The sequence below is a fragment of the Plectrocnemia conspersa genome, unplaced genomic scaffold (genome assembly GCF_051122295.1).
Source record: "Plectrocnemia conspersa isolate PC_06_02 unplaced genomic scaffold, ASM5112229v1 ptg000001l, whole genome shotgun sequence".
Lineage (NCBI taxonomy): Eukaryota > Metazoa > Arthropoda > Insecta > Trichoptera > Polycentropodidae > Plectrocnemia > Plectrocnemia conspersa.
Window position 1 is genome coordinate 25,583,951 of NW_028277165.1, and position 23,031 is coordinate 25,606,981.

The 23,031-nt window shown below is 30.4% G+C and overlaps 4 protein-coding genes across 17 annotated transcripts in view; 2 read left to right on the top strand and 2 right to left on the bottom strand.

The window, feature by feature from the left end:
- M7BP (Myosin-7a binding protein) overlaps positions 1-12,159 on the top strand; it is a 61,193-nt gene extending 49,034 nt beyond the window's left edge. For 9 of the 14 annotated variants that reach the window (XM_088188669.1, XM_088188735.1, XM_088188720.1 and 6 more), the window contains 11 exons: positions 1,492-1,691; positions 5,683-5,913; positions 5,991-6,156; positions 6,282-6,908; positions 6,977-7,169; positions 7,236-7,288; positions 7,364-7,558; positions 7,627-7,852; positions 7,915-8,038; positions 10,554-11,087; positions 11,165-12,159. In XM_088188669.1, coding sequence (XP_088044795.1) covers positions 1,492-1,691; positions 5,683-5,913; positions 5,991-6,156; positions 6,282-6,908; positions 6,977-7,169; positions 7,236-7,288; positions 7,364-7,558; positions 7,627-7,852; positions 7,915-8,038; positions 10,554-11,087; positions 11,165-11,482 — 2,867 coding nt within the window. In that variant the 3' untranslated portion in view covers positions 11,483-12,159. Of the gene's footprint in view, positions 1-1,491; positions 1,692-5,682; positions 5,914-5,990; positions 6,157-6,281; positions 6,909-6,976; positions 7,170-7,235; positions 7,289-7,363; positions 7,559-7,626; positions 7,853-7,914; positions 10,345-10,553; positions 11,088-11,164 lie in introns of all 14 variants that reach the window. The other 5 variants (XR_015810217.1, XR_015810239.1, XR_015810238.1 and 2 more) reach the window with 1 other exon arrangement.
- LOC148239398 (queuosine 5'-phosphate N-glycosylase/hydrolase) lies at positions 12,067-13,506 on the bottom strand. The gene is made up of 4 exons (XM_088188758.1): positions 13,334-13,506; positions 13,024-13,239; positions 12,495-12,957; positions 12,067-12,434 (listed from the first exon to the last, which is right to left on the bottom strand). Exons 1-4 carry the CDS (start codon positions 13,442-13,444, stop codon positions 12,202-12,204), a joined length of 1,023 nt encoding a protein of 340 aa, XP_088044884.1. The 5' UTR covers positions 13,445-13,506; the 3' UTR covers positions 12,067-12,201.
- A 752-nt stretch (positions 13,507-14,258) lies between these two features.
- LOC148239399 (uncharacterized) lies at positions 14,259-17,637 on the top strand. Its single transcript, XM_088187906.1, has 13 exons — positions 14,259-14,835; positions 14,896-15,127; positions 15,192-15,258; positions 15,321-15,516; positions 15,587-15,711; positions 15,783-15,887; positions 15,952-16,047; positions 16,116-16,240; positions 16,305-16,579; positions 16,645-16,722; positions 16,788-16,851; positions 16,925-17,033; positions 17,544-17,637. Exons 1-13 carry the CDS (start codon positions 14,796-14,798, stop codon positions 17,562-17,564), a joined length of 1,533 nt encoding a protein of 510 aa, XP_088044032.1. The 5' UTR covers positions 14,259-14,795; the 3' UTR covers positions 17,565-17,637.
- A 1,986-nt stretch (positions 17,638-19,623) lies between these two features.
- On the bottom strand, positions 19,624-23,012 carry LOC148239400 (V-type proton ATPase subunit D-like). Its single transcript, XM_088181891.1, has 5 exons — positions 22,749-23,012; positions 21,228-21,454; positions 21,080-21,161; positions 20,171-20,308; positions 19,624-19,911 (listed from the first exon to the last, which is right to left on the bottom strand). Exons 1-5 carry the CDS (start codon positions 23,010-23,012, stop codon positions 19,624-19,626), a joined length of 999 nt encoding a protein of 332 aa, XP_088038017.1.
- Between the last annotated feature and the right edge of the window lie 19 nt (positions 23,013-23,031).

A 23,031-nucleotide genomic window follows, 5' to 3' on the forward strand; every position in this document is an offset into this window, starting at 1 on the left:
TTATTAGTGAGATTAGGAAAGTCTAGAGAAACTTAATCTGTGATGATCGATCTGAATTACAATTATATAAAAGCTTCCTTTCGCTTTCCTAGACATGATAGAAATTAAAAATCATTGGGGTCATATATGCTGTTATAGCAAAAATATTATACGATGTAATCATATATAGGGATTTTAAGAAAATAATACAAAATATGCAATTCCACTTTCATACATATTATCACGTTCTGCTCCAACCCATATTTTCATATTTATTTTCAAACTATGTATTCTCTAATTTCACGCTACACATTCTCCTCGGCACGTTTGTTTCGATTGTTGGAAAAACTGAAATATGAAAGTGAAGTGAACGCCTTAATAAATCACGTACTTCGTATAATGCATTGTGTTCAAATGCAAATTGTATTTTTTATAATGAAAATATTGCAATATTAGAAATAATTTCGAAGGTCTCGGTTACCATAATCGTTTTGAAACTAGCTACCCATGAAATACAGTTGGCAAGTTATCCAACGAGAATCGCAAACTATGGCCATTTATGTTGTTTTCTTGAAATCGTGTCTTAAATATTTCTTGCGATGGATTCTATAATAGGAAAACTGCACGTGAAATAAATTATTCTATATGTAGATGTTATTTAATTAGTATTTTTTCTAGACTTTTTTCTAGTAATTAAAAATATATTAAAATAAACATAGTGAATCTATTTTATATTGTGTCGTTATATGTTGAATAAACATATGTATTTTTTTTCGGGTGATAGCAATCATTGAGAATTATATTGTATAAGTTATGCCTATACTTATATTCATTGCGTATTGAATATATGTATATAATAAGTATTATCCCATATCCATTGTTTCCTATTATAAAAGTAATCCTTATTCATGAAATTTTGTTATCAAAGAACAATACAATAGCCAAGAAATTATTTTGCTTCAATTGAAAAACGGCAATGGTGCTATTAATTGCTGATTGTTAAAAAAAAGAGCGTTGCTCAAATTTTACTAATCCCACGAACGTTCGGTTGAATTGTTTACTAATAACGAAAACATGGCAATTTGTACTGGAAACGAACCAATGATGCTATCGCACAATGCAATATTTCTTTATTATTTTGGAAAATTATAAGCCCGCTCAAATCACTCTCACCGACGATTTTGTTAAAGAGGAACGTTTCATAATCCATGTGATTTTTATATTGTTGTAAATTAACGGAAACATAACTTCAGCGATGAAATATGAAATGTTAATAATTAGATTTATAATTAATATGTTTTTGTAATGCAAAGTGTGTGAATTTTTGGTTAAATATCTAATTATTAAGTCGTTTCTCTTGCGATTAGCTAAGATTTTCATATTGATGCAAATAAACGCTTCAGTGCACAAAACATAAGCTCGTAATGAATTTAAATATATAATGATCTTACATTTTGAACTTTATTTATTATTCATTTATTCATTTATTTTATTTATTCATTTATTTTTCAGATTTACCATCCACAGTTGGATCATCTGCGAGCAGTTCTCATGCAAAACTGCAGAATTTGGTGCAGAGAGTTATAGAAGAAGCTCTGAAACTTCCGGCGTTATTAGATTACAGTGGCATACAAAGAGACGCAGAAGGGCGTCTACCAGAATTCAATCCAAAAACATACGAAGAACTGTTAACGACTGCCATATTGAATAAGGTAATTACTACAATATTAAAAAGCGGATGTTTAAGACATGCAGATCTTGAATCGTTGTGTGTGAACCATGAGGTCGCGCGTTTATTTTTATAGAATACAAAGTTATTGATATTATAAATAATTATTATTTACGCAATACATGCTGTCCTCGTAGCTTTGTCTGCGTCACGTTGTCACTAATTGTCTTATCTGAAGACCGTTTTTCATTCTTGGGTTTCGGACTTCGTAGCTAGACTATGCTTGAAGAAGAAAAGCTGCTGCTTTCTCAGTCAATGCTCGGCGTAGCTCCGCTTGTTGCGAGTTTAGTGGCACTCTCGTGTGTCTTAAATCGGAATCAAAGTAATAGGAAGTTCAAATTCTGACTTAAAATTTAAAGCGTATTTAGAAGCGTTGTGAAGGAGGACTTCTGGTCACCTTAAATTTGAGCGTTGCCGGATGCGTAGCACGCGTTAGATGTCGGGAATTTTTTTCCGTAAGCGTCCGTGTAAATCGGCGTACGCCCCACTGTCCACTCAGCTTCCAAACGTTCAAGGTGTGCGTGGCGAAGCTTACGCAATCAAAAATTGACAACCGATTCCTAGCCTCCGTAAAAATAAATTATAATACATGCATCGCTTAAATATTCACATATACAGCGGGACCCCGTTGTATGTATGTGTAAGCAATTACCGTGTGATCAAAGATGGGCTTGTTTTTTTAAGAAAAATCTTCTCTATAATGCAATTACCGTGTAATCAAAGATGAGTTTGTTTTTATATAAAAAATCTTCGAATACATTTTTATTATTCCAAGTGCAAATGCAACATCTGAAAGGAGTTTTAGTCTATTGACGAGTGCTTGGCGTAAATATAGAAATAGGTTGATTAAAAAAAAATTAGAAACCAAGTTGATGATAAAACAGAATTTTAGAATGAATTGTTCGGAATACAAACTTTAAAAAAAGGAATAAATATTGAATAATTTTCTGAATAAATAGTATAACTAAAAATTTAACTCAATTATTTTTGCTGTTTTCATTATTAGATACATTTTTAAATGGCCAAAATAAGATTTAGATTCAAAGTGTGAGAACTCTAGAGGGTGTGACTTCGTAGCCAGTGAGACGCTTGGTGGAATCTGGTTACAATTGCTTGCGACAGACAGTAAGTGGCGAGATGTTTTCTCCGAACGGTGGCGGAGAAGCTAGCGCAGGGATGATGTCCGTGGGAGGTCCTCAAAGGTATTGTAGGTGGCGTGGCAGTGACGGTATAGCGGATGATGATCCCTCTCTGCTACGGTGGTGCTCGTATAGAGGAGTCCCTATCGGGATATGAGCGCTCATGACAGTATCTTTTCTGCGAGCGGCGGGCGTCTTCTGGTCTCTTCGAGTGGCTGCTTGTGACTACCTTCTCCTCATCGGAGTCCAGGCTTAAGTATCCAGGGCTGCAAAGTTTGCTAACCAGTCACAATCATCCAGCGATCATCCAACCAATAGATATACTCGTTTTTTAAAACAGCGAAATAGGTATACGCCTTTAGAAAGTGACATTTTCTTGATGGGCATTGTCCAAGATCGTATACTGCAACGTCAATTTTGTGAATTTGGTGATTTGTTATATCCGTGACCATTTTGCAACAAAGAAATATTCTTTCAATGCACCGGTGAATTCTTGCGTGTTATTTATGGTCGTGACGAGGGTTTGTGTAGTCCCAATTCTTTACGCTGTCTTGTTTCCTTGTCGATGGATGATTATTTTGGTCATAGTAAATTAACACGATTTTTGAGAATATGACCCTTTACAAACGTAGGTTTGTTTGTTTGTTTCCCGTGGTAGTTTGGCAATAAAGAAATATTCTTTCAATAACGGAAAATATTTAGACTAAGAACACCTGCGTGTTATTTTTTCTGGTCGTAACGAGGGTTTGTGTTTGGTCGTCACAAAGATATTAAAAATGATATGTTAAAATCGTTATTTGTAAAAAAATATTGAGACAAATCGAAGTTTGGCATTTGCTCCTCTTGAATTTGGCCAGAAAAATGCAAGTCAAATTAAATACTATGAATCTTAATGAAGTCAAAATATTAAAAACGACCACTGACTTGCTAACCCCCCCCCCCCACCTCCCTTGAAAAATTGAAATGACGTCTCCGATTCTAAATAAAAAATTCCTAAGTTATCCCTCAAAGAAAATCTGACTCGAATCTATCTCAAAAATATGTTTTAATATATGTCAAATATGTCACTACTGCGACAGCACGATTTTATTGCTTTTAACGTGTAATTTTGACTTCTGAGAAATGATAATTGTTTTTTGCGCCCTTCTATTGATCCAAATTAGATTTAGACATGCTTTATTCGATTCTCACTTATTGTAAGCCGTAATTTTGTTATAAAAAGTCTTAATATGAACGCTAGATAACCGAGCGTTCCCACTGCGATGGCGACGGCACTATTTTATTGCTTTTGACGTGGAATCTTGACCTCTCAGGAGTTTTAATTTATATTTTTGCGCCCTTCTATTAGACAAAATTTTACCAATTTAATCTTTATACATGGTTAAGCTTATTAAATATGAATTCAATGTCTACATCTATATAAATAGAGAATCTGTGTCTGAATCTATCGCAATAGCCAATTCTTTTCTTATTAAAAAATCATCTACTTTTTCATCGGACGTTTTACTAGAACTAGATGATTGTGCTTATCCATTTGTGATTGAAATTGATTTATCTAAAAAATGTAATTTGTTCCAAATTAATGCGCGTGTTTGAACATACACCGAATAGAAAGAAATCAATATTTTTTTCGGTTCAGCTCCGATTTTTTTCTGTTCCGGTTCGAAGCCATTTTTACAACCTTTATACGAGCAGTATGAGGCCCAGCACAACCACAATAAAACAAAACACTTTTGCTCAAGGTCCTTGTTTTTTTATTCGATTGCAGATCTAATATGATCTTTAATGAGTAGCTATTAAAAGTTACGAAATAGGTGAAGATGAGTGCAACAAAATTAAAGTGGCGCACTTTCATTGTTAAATTTCCAGAAATATTTTTAGACTATCCTAAAAAAGTTTATTATTTACTTTGTTTACTTATGCTCTAAATAATATAAATGGATTACAATAATGTTGATTATCATAACTGGATCAAACTTGCGTCTTTGCAATTATAATAAAATTACGTCATGACCGGAAACCATTCAAGTGGCTTCGACAAACGTTACATTAAAACACTGTAAGGTATCAGTGAACTACCTGTCTTTTCACTGAATCAAGGGTTGAAATTAAATTTATATAGATATATATCAAACAGACAAATAAAAACAAACAATTTCGAGCATTATAGTCCATGAAGTTCCAAAGACGTGATTTCAGCTTTTTCCAAAGACGTCATTTAATTTTTTTCTATTCATAATATTTCATTATATTACATGCATTTTTTTGAGCAAATTCAAGAGAAGCAAGTGCCTATTAACCCCCCCCCTTCCCCCTCCTAAAGTTTTATGGCACCACTAGTCGTTATCTCGATTTTTGTCTATTTTGCTTTAAATATAATACATATGTATAGTATATAATATCTATAATAAAAAAATACTATGTGACTCATTCCTTAAATATTTTTTTATAACATAAAATAAAATGTTATCTTATACTTTACTGCCTTTGAGATAAAATTATACTCGCACTTCAGTTGAGTACATCTAAAAATTCCTTCTTCGAGATTATCGCCTCTGCAAATTATTCAATTTATCTTATCAATCAGTAAAAAACTTAATCTTTATTAATTGAGTTAGTTTGAGTTCAGCCCTGTTTTGAAGCGGTCGTTTGAGTTTTTACATGAGCGTAGTTACATTCAGTGTGCGGCTGAAACCCGATACTCTTGGTTCTAAAAAGTATATTTAGCAAACATGATAAGCGAGTGCGATAACAAAGATGATATCAGTTATGCTGTAGGCATCGTTGAAATACAAATCAATTTGTCGTGAATATGTATAAGTAAATACATTTCAGGTGATTGATAGATATCAGCATGATAACAAGCGGAGTAACGGTGCGAGCAGTAGCGGAGTGCATTCCGGTAGTTCGAGTCCGGGGGAGTTTGGACGAGAAAGGCGCCGGAGGAGCGTCAAGAAGAACAATTCACCATCACTATCTCCAGAACCATCCAGCTTGGAACCAATGTCTCAAGATGATTACGGTCATTCCGATTCAAGCGGTCATGTGACCGATACTCCAGTAATAGTATGTTTTACACATTCAATTGAGATTATAAATGTATTTAATATCTTAATGATTTATGATATGCGTCATTGTTTTAGATTGAAGAATGTAACATTGAACGAACAGTTTATAGTACAGATGATGATGATGATTATTATACCCAATCGTATGACAATCCGGTCGACGGAGCACTTTCAAATATCAACTTTAAATCTAAGGATCGTGTATTGTTTCCAGAGTATGGCGGTGATGTAGTCGATATGGGTAAGGCGTTAATAATTTATCTGGCATTAAATGTAATGTGTATACCTTCTTATTATATTTATAAAGATCAGACTAGTAAATATAAATGACAATTGAATTCAGATGCAAGATATATCTTTTTACAGAAAAGTCATGTACTAATTCACAAATGGATGCAAATAAAAAGAGTTTTTACGGCACCTTGATCGGAAACAGTGAAATATACACAAATGACAAATCTTGGGAAGAAAACTGGCTATTTCAGAAAAAGAAAATCAAGCCGTCTCAATCAGTTCCTGTGCCGATGTTGATTCCTAATTCAAACACTGAATACAGAGCCATGATCGGTGACAGAGATGCTGAAGATACAACGGATCTATCTGATGCCGCTTCAGATATAGAAGACGAAAACACTGGCGATATTAAGCACGTCCTTGTCAACTCCAAAACAATAATCGGCGGAAAGAATCCAGAGATTGTCATCAATTTTGATGAAACAAATAATTTTCCAGAATTAGATGACAATCAAGAAACTTATGTGATTAAAAATAAATTATATAAAGACGAGAATGAAAATAACGAATACCACACAAGCGAAGATATTGAACCAAAGATTGAACGGTTGACCGATACAAAAAATACGATGAAAAGCTTTTTGCAGAGCTTAGAATCGGATGATACGGACGATACTGAAAGTTTTAACCAATTAAAATCTTCTGTTGCATTAGATGACTTGGCAGAAGCCACTAATTTTGATGTAGTAGACAGTAAAGGTACGTGGAATAATAATATAGATTATTTTTTGTTAAGGATTTCATGTTATTTTGTATTGTTTGTATAGAATGTAGCAGCCATGAGTCATTAGAGAATCAACAACAAGAAAGTGAATATACAGAGACAGTGACGGTGCCAGTACAGAGGCATTTAGATAGTTTAAAACGACAGCACAATATACCTCATTTATCTAAACTAATACTAGAACATAACGATGAAGATACAGAGTTACTTCCTTTACCACCAACTCCGATTCCAAAGTATATTATATTTTTTAATTATAAATTTAATACATATTTTTTTATATATTTATATTTATATTACAGACTTAATAGTATTGAGCATGATGTAGAACTAATTATACCATTTACAATAGAAGGTATGATTCAGTTTTTATTATTTTATATTCATATAATTTGTATTGTATTGTGTATAATGTAAATTATATTTATAGAAAACTATGTAGAGCCTCTCAATACATCTCAAAATGAGATTCATTCAGAAATTGTTGAAATGGAACTAAAAGAATCAAAAGATAATAAATCTTCAGTTGAATTAGAAGAGCGTTCACAAGAAACCAACAACGAATCAATAATCACAAAAGATACTGAAAACATAACAGATGATTTAATTTTTTCACCAATTCCTGGTAAGAATTGTAATATGTTTATGTGCATATAATGTAACAGTTATACCATAAAAATATTAATAACAAAGGGTCAATTGCTGAGCGAGAGCATAAGAAATGGATGAATGCCATTCCCATGGAAAACAATCCATACTCACCAGAAGCAATAGAATCACGACTCAACAAGCAAAAACAGTTAAGTTTGTTCGATTCAATAACAAAGACGCCTGTTAATCCGACAATAGTAAAAGAGGTTTCAAGGAATTCTCAAACTTTGCAACAAATTTTAAGCGAAGAAATAAAGGAAAACGTTAGGTAATACTAATATAATTATAAATCTAAATATTTTTTTATTGATTTGAATGTTTAATTTATAGATACGGAAGAGATTATTACATTAATCAAGCAAAGAGTTCTACGGGAGCGAGGATAAAATCTAAGCATGTGTCGGATTTCAACGGAAATTCATTTTCAAGATCAGCCTCTGTAACGTCGAACGAAGTAAGTTTAAACGATTCGTTGAATAGCTTAGAGGCTGTAACTTTACATTCGAACATCAGTAGGATCTGTATGAAGTCAAAAAATGCTAGTCAAATTTTTGCCATCAATCCTTTATATGAAAATATAGATGAATTTGATCTTAAGGTATCACCCGATACCAAAGTACTACAAATTAATAGTCTGAAATTGGATATAGTCAATAGTAATAAGAGTAATGATTCAATCAGATTGAATATACCAGATGAACCGGAAATGTTTCAAGTTGAATACGAAAGTTTGAGCAAATTAAGATCTTCCAAACAAAGTAGCTTAACAAATTTTAATAGATCATTTAAAAAACGTAAATCTTTAAATAATATTTTCGGAGGCAGCTTACGGATCCATAGGCAGGACTGATAAAGTGTCTTAAATTAAGGTTATGTTCGAATATTGCTAAATAAATAAATGTAAATATCTCCATTGCTTATAATTTACTAGTGTGATTAGCTCGAGGGTATCATTATTGTTATATATTTATGTACAGATCAGGTTATAAGAAATAGTACATGGGTATGAAATTAGTAATCAAACAAAAATACTAAGTTTGAATTATGCACTATGTTTAATGATCGATGACGAGTACATGAAAAATTCGATCCTGACAAGTGGAAGGTAATATAGGATAACGGTGGAGGGGAAATACTATTTTTTTCATTAGGGTCGTAAAGTACAACTGAGCACAATTGAAACAGGTTGAATTTAATACAATATATATTTATATTGGGTTGGGGCTGAGATGAAAAAGTATTTATGTTTTGAATATGAGCACCTTTCACTGAGAGTAACTAGGAGAATTTAAATTAAAATCGGTCAAAAGTTCTAGAATAGTATTGAAAGTGTAAAAACATACATTAGTTTGCATATTCATATTTATTCACTTTTTTAGTGGTTCCCGAGTATATAAGTACATTATTTGAAAGCAAAGTTTAATCACGATTGAGACTTTTTTAAGCAGTTTTTACTCTGCTTTCTTAATAAGAATATATTTCTTGCCATAAATCTTCACATTACTTACACATGATATAATCCTTGAAACAATAATCTGGAAACACTAGCACTCATATTTCTGGAAGGTTATGAAATTAGCAATTTGAGTTCTCTTCTGCCATACACCAAAAACAATTTAATATTATTATGTAAGGTGACCAGAAGTCCACCTCAAAAATGTTGTCCTCCTTTTATCCTTCTCGAACAAAAATATCCGAGGTGACCTTTTTTTAGCTCCCACAGCATTCCTAAATGAAAAAAATCTTAAATGACCTTTTTTTAGCTCCCGCAGAAATTTGCCCTCCTCAATCAAAAATTTCCGAGTTGACCCTTTTATTTTTAGTGTCCTTTGGTATCATCAAAATCTGGTCACCTAATATTATGGAGCAAATGATTTCCAAAAATTTTGGTGCCGAGTTGACGATAAAACAAAATTTCGGATTGAATTGTTAGGAATTCCAATTTTTTTAAAAATCAATGTCAAATAAATCAAGTGATAAATATTAATAGTTTTTAGGATAAATAGTATAAATAAAAAAAAATGTTGTTTTATTTATTATATGCATTTTTAAATGGCCAATAATAAAGTTATTAAATTATAATTATATGGCAAAATTGTTAATTTTAAAAATAAATAATCGAGATAAAACTTTTTCCCCGCATAACCTAATTTGAAATCTGGCAACCCTGATTTTATTTATTACAATATTTATCTGTGAGATTAGGACAATCTAGGAAAAACTGATATGTGATCTTTCAGATATGATTGCACTATATAATATGATATTTAACTTTCATATACTATAATAATAATAACAATGAATATATTCACATTTCTTTTGGTGGCAATATTCGATAAAATTTATAAAGAAATTGAGTGTACAATTATAAAACTGTAACAAATTACGAATTATGCTTTGTATGTTTTGTTTGTCCACATATATATTTTATCATAACTTGTGTTGTTGCTTGTATTTTGCATTCTCATAGTTTTATTCTCAACAACCGATTCAGGATCAACGATTTTTAATATAAAGACAATGATAGTTTCAATGAAATAAGTTTATGTATTGTATACATGATTTTATTATATAATGTATATTATCTATATGTAAATACATGATTTGTGCATGAATTTGTTGTTATTTATTTAAAACAATAATGCACAGAATTCTTACAAACATTTTATTCACTTTCTATTTTATGGTTATCGTGCACAATGGAGAAGTAATGCATGAAATTCTATTCCTATTGCCAAATAAGTAAAAATTAAACTATGGGTGAGTTTCATTTATAAAGATCATATCAAACGCTCTAACTCGACGCTTTGTTTGTTTTGTTTACTAACAATTTGTGTTGCATCTTTATTTCATTTACATAACAAGCTATTTTTATATAATATTACTTATATTCTTACAAATAATTTATAAATATAATTGGACTGAATTTTTATTTAGTATGTTACATTTACATATTGCTTTATTTTTAGGGTTCCTGTAATAATAATTTAGAAAATGATTTACCGCCTGCTTTTAACAACAATGACAATATTTACGTGGCCACACCAATAATAGTAGACGACGATGTTGAATTTCAATTTGATGAAATATATAAGACTGCTACAAAGATTGACAGTGGAGAAAACGATATATACATTCTACCGATCGATTTGAACGATAAAAATCACATTAACAAATTACTAGACATGACAAACGGCATAATATTACATGAGGACGAATTGTTAGATCAAAGCGATAGCATTAGCAGTTTAGAGGAACAGACCAGAATATATAACATAGACAGCGGTAAAGTTATACGAACAGTACAGGATGACTTATTCGATAAGTCGGTGTGCAAATTTTCCGATACAAAAACATGGAAATCTAGTAACGATGTTTATATGCATATAAATAAAAATGAGGATGTTGAAGTGAGAACTAAAGAAGATATTGATTTGCCTTCTGTTAAAGATTTAGCTAAAAAGTTTTTCGAACAAGCTAAAGAAGCTAATGTAGATATTAAGGTATATATAAATATTATATTAAACATGATTAATAATGTATAATACTATCAAATCAAATTATCATTTTTGTATTTCAGCCGAAGAGAAAATTATCTAGGGATATGTTGGAAGATGAGTCTATCGTGAATGAGATACATAACAAGCCATTGGTAAAACAGCCTCAGCATATGCATAGTTTAACAGCACGAAGTATATCTAAAGAATTCAGAGACGAACTAAAGCTTTCAATGCCATGCGTTAATAATAAACCGCTTAGTGTTTGTAATTCCATAACAAATGGCATAGATGGTATTGAGAAGGAAGAACCATTGAGCGAAATCGATCAAGTTCCGGAGCCCGGCTCTATTAGAAACAAATTAGCATTCTTTGAGTCGTTAAGCAATGCACACAAATAAAATATGGTAATGTAAATATGTGATTTTTATTTTTGTAATAAATACCTTTATTTTAAGATTGTTAAAACGTGCCATTATATTGATGGGGAAATGTATTATATGTTGACTTGCTATCCAAAATAGATTAGCTATTAAAAAACCATGCCTTAACACTATATTAAATTATAAGTGTCTAAAGTAGAATGTAAAAAAAAAATATATTTTTACAAAATTCTTGATTAGAATTTTGTTAATAAATATTTGTTTTTGTTATTTTTTATTGTAATATAATGAATTTTCAATAAAAATGTGTGTATAATATAACAGATTAGCGGAATGAGTTACAATTTTCAACGAATAATCATTGTACTTCATATATATACCAACCTGTAAATAGAAGTGATTTCACAGTATCATTGGAGTATATTGGCTAGGGTCTAAAACATGTACTTTTTTGAGAATTGACTGATTCTATTTGACTATTAGAAGGTCACGGTGATATTGAGATTTTTATCCTAAATTATTATACGTTAAAGTGTTTACCATTTTAGGATGAAGTTATAATATTTTATCGTTCATTTAAAATGTTACTATAATCATTAAGATTTATTTTTTTTATTATAAAGACAATTACAATAAAACATATTATTTTATAAACTTGGATGTACATATTAAACAAATAAACGATGACAACATTACTATGGTGTTTTAGTTAAAAATAAATACATAATTATTATTTTTTAATAATATTGGCAAAGCACCTTATGAAAAGGAATGTACTCCAATTCAATCGCATACTCTCGTCTATACAGCCAAAGGAAATAATCGATCAATATAGAATTAATCGATTTAACATCCAATTTACCCTCAGCTGCAATTATTTTCTTGGCTTCGTGACTTATTAATTGAACAGCGTGTATGGAACATCCCCGAATTTCAACAATCTCTCTGGAGTCGTTATCCAAAATTTCATCTGAAATTATAAAAGATTAAAAACATATTTCTTCTAGTGTATTAATGGGTAATAGCAAACCTTTTTTTAATAAATCCATTAAATAATCATCGTATTCTAATACACCAAAATGAACGAGTGCTTGAGGAATGCGATAATCCGCAAACATCGTAATTTGATCAATATCGTCAAATTCTCCGTAATCTTTTCCATTGTAACACGACCAAACATCTCCAACGAGGATTTGGGCTCTTTTGTAAAACGTTACTTTTTGATCTTCAAACAAAGATTCGTCCCGAAAGCATGGAAAATCATCAACAACGATCTTCAATAGACCCACAGCTGATTTGTTTGCCTCTTTAATACAATTCACAAACGTTCCGTCATATTTTTTCAAGAGCTGCTCGCCAACTTCATGCAAGCATTTCAGTCTTGTTGAAAGTAAAGACACATGAGATTTTCCATCGTCAGGTCTCATAATGTGATTAAGTTGTTCCTCAGTGATGGTCGAATAAAATTTTGGGTTTGTTATATCACTACCCTCCTGTAAAAACGATGTATGTATCATACATTATATATTTAATGTTATAGAGTATGATTTAATACAAACTTTTATAGCACGTCGAATAGCCGCCGTTAAACCATAATAACCAGAATGACCGTTGACAGTCCATTTAGGCTTATTAGTCAAAGACCAGAAGCAAAAATTCAACGTATCAATAACAAAAATCCAGTCGATCGCATTCGCATCTTTAGAAGTTGGATGTAATCCATCATCACCATATGCAAACTTTTCAAATCCGCCTTCTTTTAAGCATTTGATGAGCTTCAATATTATATTTTTTGGTTATTTGAGCACATGTTTCACAATTATTAGATAAAAGTATGATAAGGACTATGAATTGAAAAAATAATTTTACCTCAGTAGTAAGTTTTGATATTCCTTCAGGTTTGATTTTGATATATTTTGACCCTTCGGCTATAAGCTTGCCGGATTCTGCAGGTGAAACGTAATTTACGTTAGAATTCATACCGGCTTACTGAAATGGCGACCGAAATGACAGCTGTCACAACTGACAGTTTTGGCTGTAACAATTTAGAATTTGAGCATTATTTTCGTATATTAAACATTTATAAATAAATATATTAGTTTTTAATAATAAAATATAGAAATAAAAGTATTTAATGAACTTTTTAATTAAATATACATATTCTCTAACTTTATGCTCCAACAGGGACGTCATTTCAGTTGTATATAGGGGGGGAGGGCAGAAGTTGGCCAATCAGTAGTCGTTTTTTTAATACTTCAATTTCATTAAGATTCATAGTACATATCACGCATTGCCTGCGCTCATGCAAGCTCTATATGCAAGCTATAACAATTACAATCAGGTACCAGACTACCGCTGGGTGTCAACTTAAGGTCCGACACCATGCGAGAGCTAGAACGAGAATAAACACTCGTATAACCTCATTAATATTGAGGCCCTACGAGTACATCCCATCGGGTGGGCTCCTAGATTTTTACGTCCAGAAGAGCGGTGCGCACCCCCCGTAGTATTATTTATTTTTAAAAGTTTATTTCGTATATTCTCTGAGTGTCCATGATCAGACTCTCTTGCATTATCGTTATCGTTAGAGCTCCACCCCCTACGAACGCCCATGCGTCTTGAAGAACTTATGCAACTTTAGAAACAAATGACCCTACCTACCCCCCCCCCCCCTCCAAATGACGTTCATGTTTATGTAATAAAATTGTGTCGTCACTGTCACCGTGGAGTCGTCTTGTTATTAAGTGATAATCGAATGAATCGAAGTACAATAAGTGAGAATTGAATAAAACATATCTAAACCAAATTTTGTTTAGCATCCGGCAGCTCCAATAGATCAAATATTTTTGTTTTACTGTCACGCCCGCTCCCCCTCCACCACACTACCGTACTGGCGCAATGTGTAAAACGACAATTGCTGCTCACCAATCGCTTTTCTTAACAATAGTTCTTCCAGTTGCTGGCACTGTGTAAACGGCCAGTCAACTTTCAGTCAACTTCCATCTGGCATGTCAGCAACTGGCAGCGTGTAAATCAGCCCTAAGTCAAGTTGGGTTTGGTTAATTCTTTTCTGGTCGTTTTTTTAATAATTAAAATTCATAGCTTTTCTTTAAATGTATTTTAATCTTAATTAATAAATAATAATTGTTAACAAAAATATTTCATAAATAATTACTGTTTTATATGTAAATCCATGTATAGATTGTCATTAAATGTTTCTTACTCGTAAAATAATTTGATTACCTCACACATTACCATGGAAACTGAACCAAAACAATAACCTTATTTTTTGCAGACTAGCATTATAATTCAAACCATTTAAAATATACAGATGGAATGCAAACATTGCGGCCATATTCCTGAAAAGCAAGGTATTGTAAAAATGACATATTATTTTAATAGTGAACGTTTATATGTCATCATTTTTACAGTTTATGTGCATAACCAATTAATTGGCAAATTGAACCGCAAAGAATTAGAAGATCACTATTATAAAGCATGGGAAGATAATTTGACTCTCAAGAAAAAGATAAATTTTCAGAGCAATAAAATAAAAATACTAAATACAAAGCTTTCAAGACTGCACGAACAGAACAAAAGAGAAAACAACTTTCACACTACTTATTGCTATACAGAATCATTTCTACAAGATAAAGAAGACCAGTAGGTAGTTTGTACTGTATAATTATATAAAATTAACTATATTCTTATTTAATTCATATTTTAGATTATATGAATTGAAAAACGAAGATTTATACAATAGTTTGGAAAATAAAATAACATTCTTAGAAGATGTAAGTCTATTACATATTTATTAAACATCCTTATAGTAATTTTTACTAAAACGTTCAATCAGGAGCTGGATAACTTAAAAAAGGAGAGCATAAAAGACTTAGTTAACGTAAAGCATGTTAAGTTCTTGGATGATATAATAGAAACTCCAAAAGAAATACCATCACAAGAAAATAAAAAAGTTGAAATAATTACCACGAGAAGTATAAGCGTACAGACGGAGACTAAAAATGAGAAATCTGATTTAAATATAATCAATGGTGAATACAATATCTATATCTTAATCGCATTTTTGTAGAATAAATAATGATCTATTATCTACTTCAATAGATAGTCTTAATCAACAGTTAGTCTACGAGCAAATGAAAGTGCTCGATTTGCAACGGCAGTTGAAGAAATCTAAAATGACTAACGATGTTTTGAATCAATTTGAGAATCATCTTGATGTTTTAAAAGTACATTAATATTCAGAATGCATTATAATAAGTCTATAAATTTATAAAACATAAATGTTTTTCATTTTCAGGAGAAAGTAAAGAAACATGGTATGAAAATAATTGAAATTGACTCTACGGATGTTAAACAGAAAAGACTGGAAGAACAATTACTCGAATCAAAATTGAATTTTAAGGTATTTTTAATATAGAATACATATTCTTTCATTTATAAACTATTTATAATTTTTATTGAATCAGTCTTTAGATTTAACTAATAGAGAATTAATATTAAAAACCATAACTTTACAATCGGAAGTTGATGTTTTGAAACTACAACAGATTAATCAGACTCAGGTATATATTGTACTAATACTATATTTTAAATATTTACCAAAAATAATCGCTTTTTTATAATTAATAAGGATAACGAAAGAAAAATAGAAGTGATTGATGATAAAGACAAAAAAACAATTAAGGAACAACATAATAATAATAATGCAAGTAATCCAATAAAAATAATTAATATTTCTAATACTGATAATAATAAGTAAGTTATAATATTATACATATTGTTTTTGAAATATATTATTAATACTAAATAATATTTACAGAAATACTTCAGACAGTATGACAGAAAAAGAATCTCTTAAACCACATCCTTTACTATTGAGACGTAATACATACACAATGGAAGATTTTGATAATATTCAAACATTAACTAAGAATAATGAAGTAGCTAATAATTCAAATAGTATAGATCTTATTCAAAGTGATAAAAAAAACACTAAAATAGTAAATAATGAAAAATCAAGCGACACTGCGATTACAACTATAACTTATGAAGAATCTTCACAAGATAAAGTAAAAGAAGCAAGCGATAATAAAAGTATATATGGAGTAAATGATATGATTGTGGTTATTTATTTAATTTTAATAACATTAATATTATAGCTCTGGTGCCTATAATTCTGAATGAAGATAGTCACGATAGTTCGGATGACTATCTGAGTGATGGAGAAATACGCAGCAGTACGAGTTTGAGATACTTACAAAATAATAATTCTTATTGATAATATTTTCATATTAAATTACAGATCATTTAACACAACTTGAAAATGTTACAACTTCAACGTATAATCTTATAGATGAATTTAAAATGTAATTCAAAAAAATAGTTTGTTATTATAAGTAACGAATAATATGCTTGGTTTAAAACGTTTTTTATTTTTAGCAGAACAATTGATGATTCTGTGAGTACTACTGATAAAGCAAAACTGGCACTCGAAGTATTATCTGTTGAAATGGAAAAATGCAAATCACTTATGAACGAACATACACTTGTACGTCTTATTAATTAATTTCAATCATATACGTTATTATTATGTGCACAAATGGGTTTTTATTGGCAAATCTTCATCTTATGTTTATAACATATTATGGGAATTATAATATGTCAGTCTATAATATCTTTCATTTTTGTCAATTTTCATCCCTTAAGATCAACTACTGTTATATATCAACGAATTATATAAATCCACGCAAAGGCTAATCTGGCATTTTTAAAACAAAGTCACACAAATATAATCTATAATACATTATTATACTATTGATCACGATCACGCATTTACTGTAGTGCTCATCATTGTCTCAACCAGTAGCGACCAATCATGCATAATTATATTGTTTAAAATATTAAATTATTTCAATATGTACATACCTATAAAATAGCTGTATAGCACTTTTCAAAAATTGCCACTGGTTGCAATTACATAAACAATTTTTAAATACTCACTAATAACTAAATTTGCATCATAGAAGAACTTCACACTATAATTTTAAATGCTTTTTAGGGTCGCAGCAGCATCATGTGACTAAGCATTGACGTGCAGCAACACACCTTTCACAATATTTGACCATTAAATGCCGTATTACATTAAATTTCTTAGACTGTAATCTTTTTATAGTCGTTTCATCAGGATTGAACATGTTTTACTACATACGTAATACAGCATTTTAGGAATATATTTTTTAATTGGTCGAAGAAAACAATACTAAAACTTATTCGTACACCTAATATATGCTTTATAATAATTGTATTGCAGCATCAGGAAACTATTAATTTTAATGTAAAACATGAAGAATTAAACAATAAAGAATGTCAAAATGCTTGTTCTTCATTAATATTGAGTCTGTAGAATTCATCGATAAGGTTAAAATATATATTTGTATTTTTATATGTTATGTGTATAAATAAAAATTAAAAACAATTTTAGATTAACGACAAACTGGAGTCCACTTTGTTATTTTGAACATGACAGTTCTACAAACAGTATACTGCTTTTACGCCAACTTTTAACGGAAAGTTCTTGGATTTTACGTTCAGCTCTAGATATAATATAACAATTGACGATGAACACATCAATTATTTGCTAAATGTTAGTATTTTAACGCTGTGTTTTAAAATATATATGATTTAATATATTTGTTTATGTACCAGAATACACAAAACAAAAGTAGACGCATCTCAATGTTTTGTGAAATGCACTTTAGATTTGCTAGTCACGCTGAGGTTGGCGAATAGAAAAGTGCACTATGCGCAAAAAATCGTAAATTGCAACACTGAGAAGTCAAGTGAACTGAACAAAAAATGTGGAGAAATTCAATGTTGGTGTCAGCTGAATTGTAACACGAAATTGACAAAAAGATATGCAAAAAATGATAATTTTGCTGTGACAATGGCTTGAGTTCATTCATTAAGCTTTTATACATAATACAAACATAAACAAATAAAGATTATTGTCGAATAAACATGTGTTTTTTTCAGAATTTCCCCCCACCCCACCCACCTACTTCAATTTACCCAGAAAAATGCATGTCATTTAATGAAATACTGTAAATCCTAATGAAATCAAAATATTAATAAAAAAACACTGACTGGCCAACTTTCCCCTCCCCTTCCAGTAAAAAGCTGAAATGACGCCCCTGATACTAAACCAGAAATTCTCAGGTTATCCCTCAAAGAAAATCTAAAAAATACAGTCTCGAATCGATCGCGAAAATATTTTTTAAAATATGTTATTTCAGTGAAATTATATCGGAATACATTTTCACCGGTAGATATATAGTTTTATCAGTGAAAATATTATTTATCTGGCAGGTGCTAGTAAAATTAAATTACATACTTTCATCATTATTTATTCACATGCGATGTATAAATGTTACAGTGAATGTGTATTTTTCAGTGAAGTTATATTTTCACTATTGAATTCTAAATACATTTTCACCATTTTCATAGACATGTATATCTACTAGCAAAAACATAATTTAACTGATAGGCGCTAGCAAAAGTATATGCTGCTCTAAAATGTCTATAAAACTGGATCTGGCATTTGCGAAACGTCCATTTATTATTCAAACCCTAACCTAACCTACACGAATTAATCAAATCCAGCTTTCATTAGGTCACAAAGTACAAATTAATAAATTTAGCCAATCAGAAAAGAGCAAAGCAATCTATAGTCTATTAGCGTTCAAGAATCAGCAAATATTTATGAATACATGCAGGAATTTCTTGACAACAACAAACCAATAATGTTCTTTAGTCATTGTAAAAACCAATACATACTGCCAAGTAATGAACACGCTTCCAGCATTATTTATCTCTGCTGACTCTTGAAAGAAACATATCATAGATAAGGTATGTTGACCCCAAATCTACTATATAATATTGCTTTTAACTATTTTTTTCTTCCATATTTTTTTATAATAGAGTAAAAGTGTATTAGTTATAAGCATTATTAAGAACAAATTTATAAACATATCACGTATATAATGCGGCTTCTTCAAATTAAATTATGATATAGTATTTATTTCAATAAAATAATATTTTTAATAAATTGAATATTATTTATTTATTAATAAACGAATGAACTAATCGTGTAAGTAAACATACATAATAAATCCAATAGCCACAGTGCAGATAAATAATATTATAACTTCAAAATCGTCACCGCTAGATTCACCATTATCATCATCATTACAATAAGAACAATTGTGTTTATCAATCTGATGTTCCTCTTTAATTTCATTTATTTTATCGTGGTTGTTACCTTCGGCTTCAACTTCTATATTATGACTATGATTTTTAGCCGTAGCTTCGAATTCCATTTGTTTTTTGTAATCATTAGCTGTGGATCTTGCCAAGTGTTTCAATAAATCCTGAAATAAAGTGATACGTATACAAATACAAATGCTCTGTGTGGATGTTGGATATATAACTCTCCAATTTTTAAAATGGCCAATCTTGAATTTCTAAATAAGATAATAAACTACGAGTGTACTTACGAGTCGATGGGACTCAAATAAAATTATAACCTGTCTGGTCAGCCTTTGTGTTCATAAATTTACAATCAGATTGATTCAATAAATAAATAAATACAGAGCTTAAAAATTAATATCAAAAGTAACTGTCACCTACTCTGACAGGGTAAATCATATTTTCCAGAAGTTGTATCGAAAAACGGCTGGAATGGCTGAAAGCCCTCGGTTGTACGTTTTCAATTTCTTTATTCTTTCCAGATTTGACCTTCTTGATTCTGAAGTGGTCTTCGCGATCCTGAGGAAAATAAGTGTATTAAAAAATGGATGCTGTGTTATTTAAAGTACAAATATATAATACATATGTAGCGAATATACGTATGTGGATATAAAAAGATAAAACAAACATCGCTTGCTTTTTCTATTTGTAAATATATCTTAATGTCAATATTACTTTGGACATCTATAATATTCATCAAAAAATCATATTATATCCCTTAGTAGACTGAAGGTAGAAAAATGTTTTCTGTGCGAACATAGTTTTTACGCATTTTGACATATTTTAACCTCCATAAACATCTTAAATAGTCATCTTCTCGCGAAAAAATAGGATTGTGTAATTTTATAGCCTGTATCAACACTACCCTTTGTTCGGTTGTAATGGAAAACAACTTCTTGCTTTTTCCTTCGTTATCTTACATTACAATCTTTAAATTCTGTTGATAGGTTTTATTTTTTAGGAAATACAACACTGAAATGAAATTTTCTACTTTTTTTATAAAATAATTACATGTTTATAACCTTTTATTACAAAATTACATAAAATATAATTTTAATATTATTAAAAAAAATATACTTTGATTCAATTGATATAATTTGTAGGGCTTCAGTGACTATATACTCTTTTAATAATAGAATTATAATAAACTACTTACTTACTGTGCTATTTAAATATAATATATTCATACATTATATCATTAATTAAGTTATTAAGGTAACGTCTATCACATACAAGATAGTAATAATCATATTTATGAATAAATTAAATATAAATAAATCAGATACAAACCATATCCTCGATTTCATCCAATATATACTTGACAGTATTTTCAATTTTTGGTATGAGCATTTTATTCATCACGTTGACTTTCCTAAAAACATCAGTACAAAATAAAATAATAATAAATAAAATAAATAAAAGTAACACAAAAACGAGCCTGGAAGTCGACTTTAAGTCGTTGTCCATTACAATGAAACTATTTCTCAATTCGGCCTGCTTCACAAGCAGTGTTAGTAAATTCTTGAAATTAACTTTAACATCGTGTATTTGAGATCCGCCGGATGAAAGTCCTAAGAGAGCGTTGGACTCTAGACCATGTTCTACTAGATTAAATTCGTATAAGGAAGTCCCCGTGGACTTTTTAACTATGGAAAGCTCGGCAACCTGAAAAGTAAATTTAAATTATCATTACCGATTAGGTTATTCAAATATTTTTACTCAGGCTAAAAATCGAAGACATATGTTTTTCATTTATAGATGTCACTGATAGTGCGGATCGATATTTTATCTTTAATATTATGGAAATCAAATCACTTCTTTTTATGTAAAAGGCTTGAATATATCATCTTTTTCTGGCAACTAGTACTTGTATATTAATTTACTTCTGCGTTTATTAACAACTATAATAGCAAGGGAAATTTTAAATAAATATATGTACCTTTTATGAGCCTCAAATGAGTAGGTTTTTTTAACATACTTAATTTTATTGTTTATGAGTATGAGACAGAGTAAAATAACTCTTAATTACATTCGAGTAGAGAACAAATATACATTCTCACCAATATGCATAAAAATTGTGATTTACAACTGTTTGTAGTCAATGTAATATTTACAAGATATTATAAATAAGACTTGATTAAAAAAAAATAATGACCAGCGGGTTGAAAAGCTTCAGATTTTTTTAAGTGTGTTTGTCAGTATACCTTGATTTCTTATTGAGCTAAAAAGCAATATTCTTACAGTAATCCAAGTGTTTTGCACAGGAACATCATTGGGTGTTGGGGGGGGGGGGGCATGTGGGGGCATTTGCCCCCCCCCCTTTGAATTTGGTCAGAAAAATGCATGTCATTTATGAACCTTAATGAAATCGAAACATTAAAAAAAACGACCATCGACTGGACAACTTTTGCCCCCACCCTAAAAAATTTACAAACTAATCATTATTTATATACATTTACGTACTTATCATTTTTTATTTACATGCGATGTATAAATTTTACAGTGAATGTATATTTTTCAGAGAAGTTATATTTTCACCAGTAGATATATATATACATATTTCTACTAGCGAAAATATAATTTGACTGATACGCGTAGTGACATTATATGCCACTCTAAAATGTCTACGAAACTTAATTTGACAGTTGCGAAACGTCCATTATATATTAATGTATATTTAATAATGTAAAAAAGTGTAAAATACATCTGTTTGCAGATGACACATTAATGTATTGCACAGGTGATAATATTAAAGAAGTTGTAGATAATATAAATAATGAATTAACAAACACTCAACCGTACTCAACGTGTTTAAGAAACTCCACAGCCCTGATTTAACTGTAGCAAAATTATATAAAAAAAACCTTGACCAATTTGTATTTTTAAATATTATAACATACAACTTTTATTTTTACCAAGATTATATGTAAATTGCAGTTTATTTTGAATAAGTTCTTACATTCGGGATGTCTTCGAGGACCTGTAACGAGAAGTTGCTATTGAAGTATTTTGCAGTCGCCAAGGATATGAAAGCTTCGTTAATGTATTCCAAGATATTTTTCCAATTTTCTATCAACTCTTTGCTGTTTCTGTTGACATTGAGACGCAGCACAGCTTCCTTAGTACTGAGAAGATTCGCCGCTTTCTGCGTCTTCTTCAGCTTATCTCTCATTTCAAAGTAATGTGCAACACACGGTGTTATCTGCAGTCTGCTGCCGTCCATGTTTGATTATTATTAATAA

Bases quoted from the DNA above. Each gene is read 5' to 3' on its own strand.
- LOC148239400 (XM_088181891.1), bottom strand. From the start codon at position 23,012: ATGGACGGCAGCAGACTGCAGATAACACCGTGTGTTGCACATTACTTT. The intron at 21,162-21,227 runs GCTCGTTTTTGT...TGATGTTTTTAG, and splicing joins GACTTAAAGTCGACTTCCAG to GAAAGTCAACGTGATGAATA. The intron at 20,309-21,079 runs GTTTGTATCTGA...TATTTTCCTCAG, and splicing joins TGGATGAAATCGAGGATATG to GATCGCGAAGACCACTTCAG.
- LOC148239398 (XM_088188758.1), bottom strand. From the start codon at position 13,444: ATGAATTCTAACGTAAATTACGTTTCACCTGCAGAATCCGGCAAGCTT. The intron at 12,958-13,023 runs GTTTGTATTAAA...TCGTTTTTACAG, and splicing joins CTATTCGACGTGCTATAAAA to GAGGGTAGTGATATAACAAA. The intron at 12,435-12,494 runs GTTTGCTATTAC...TTATAATTTCAG, and splicing joins AATGGATTTATTAAAAAAAG to ATGAAATTTTGGATAACGAC.
- LOC148239399 (XM_088187906.1), top strand. From the start codon at position 14,796: ATGGAATGCAAACATTGCGGCCATATTCCTGAAAAGCAAG. The intron at 15,888-15,951 runs GTATTTTTAATA...TTATTGAATCAG, and splicing joins AATCAAAATTGAATTTTAAG to TCTTTAGATTTAACTAATAG. The intron at 16,241-16,304 runs GTAAGTTATAAT...TAATATTTACAG, and splicing joins TCTAATACTGATAATAATAA to AAATACTTCAGACAGTATGA.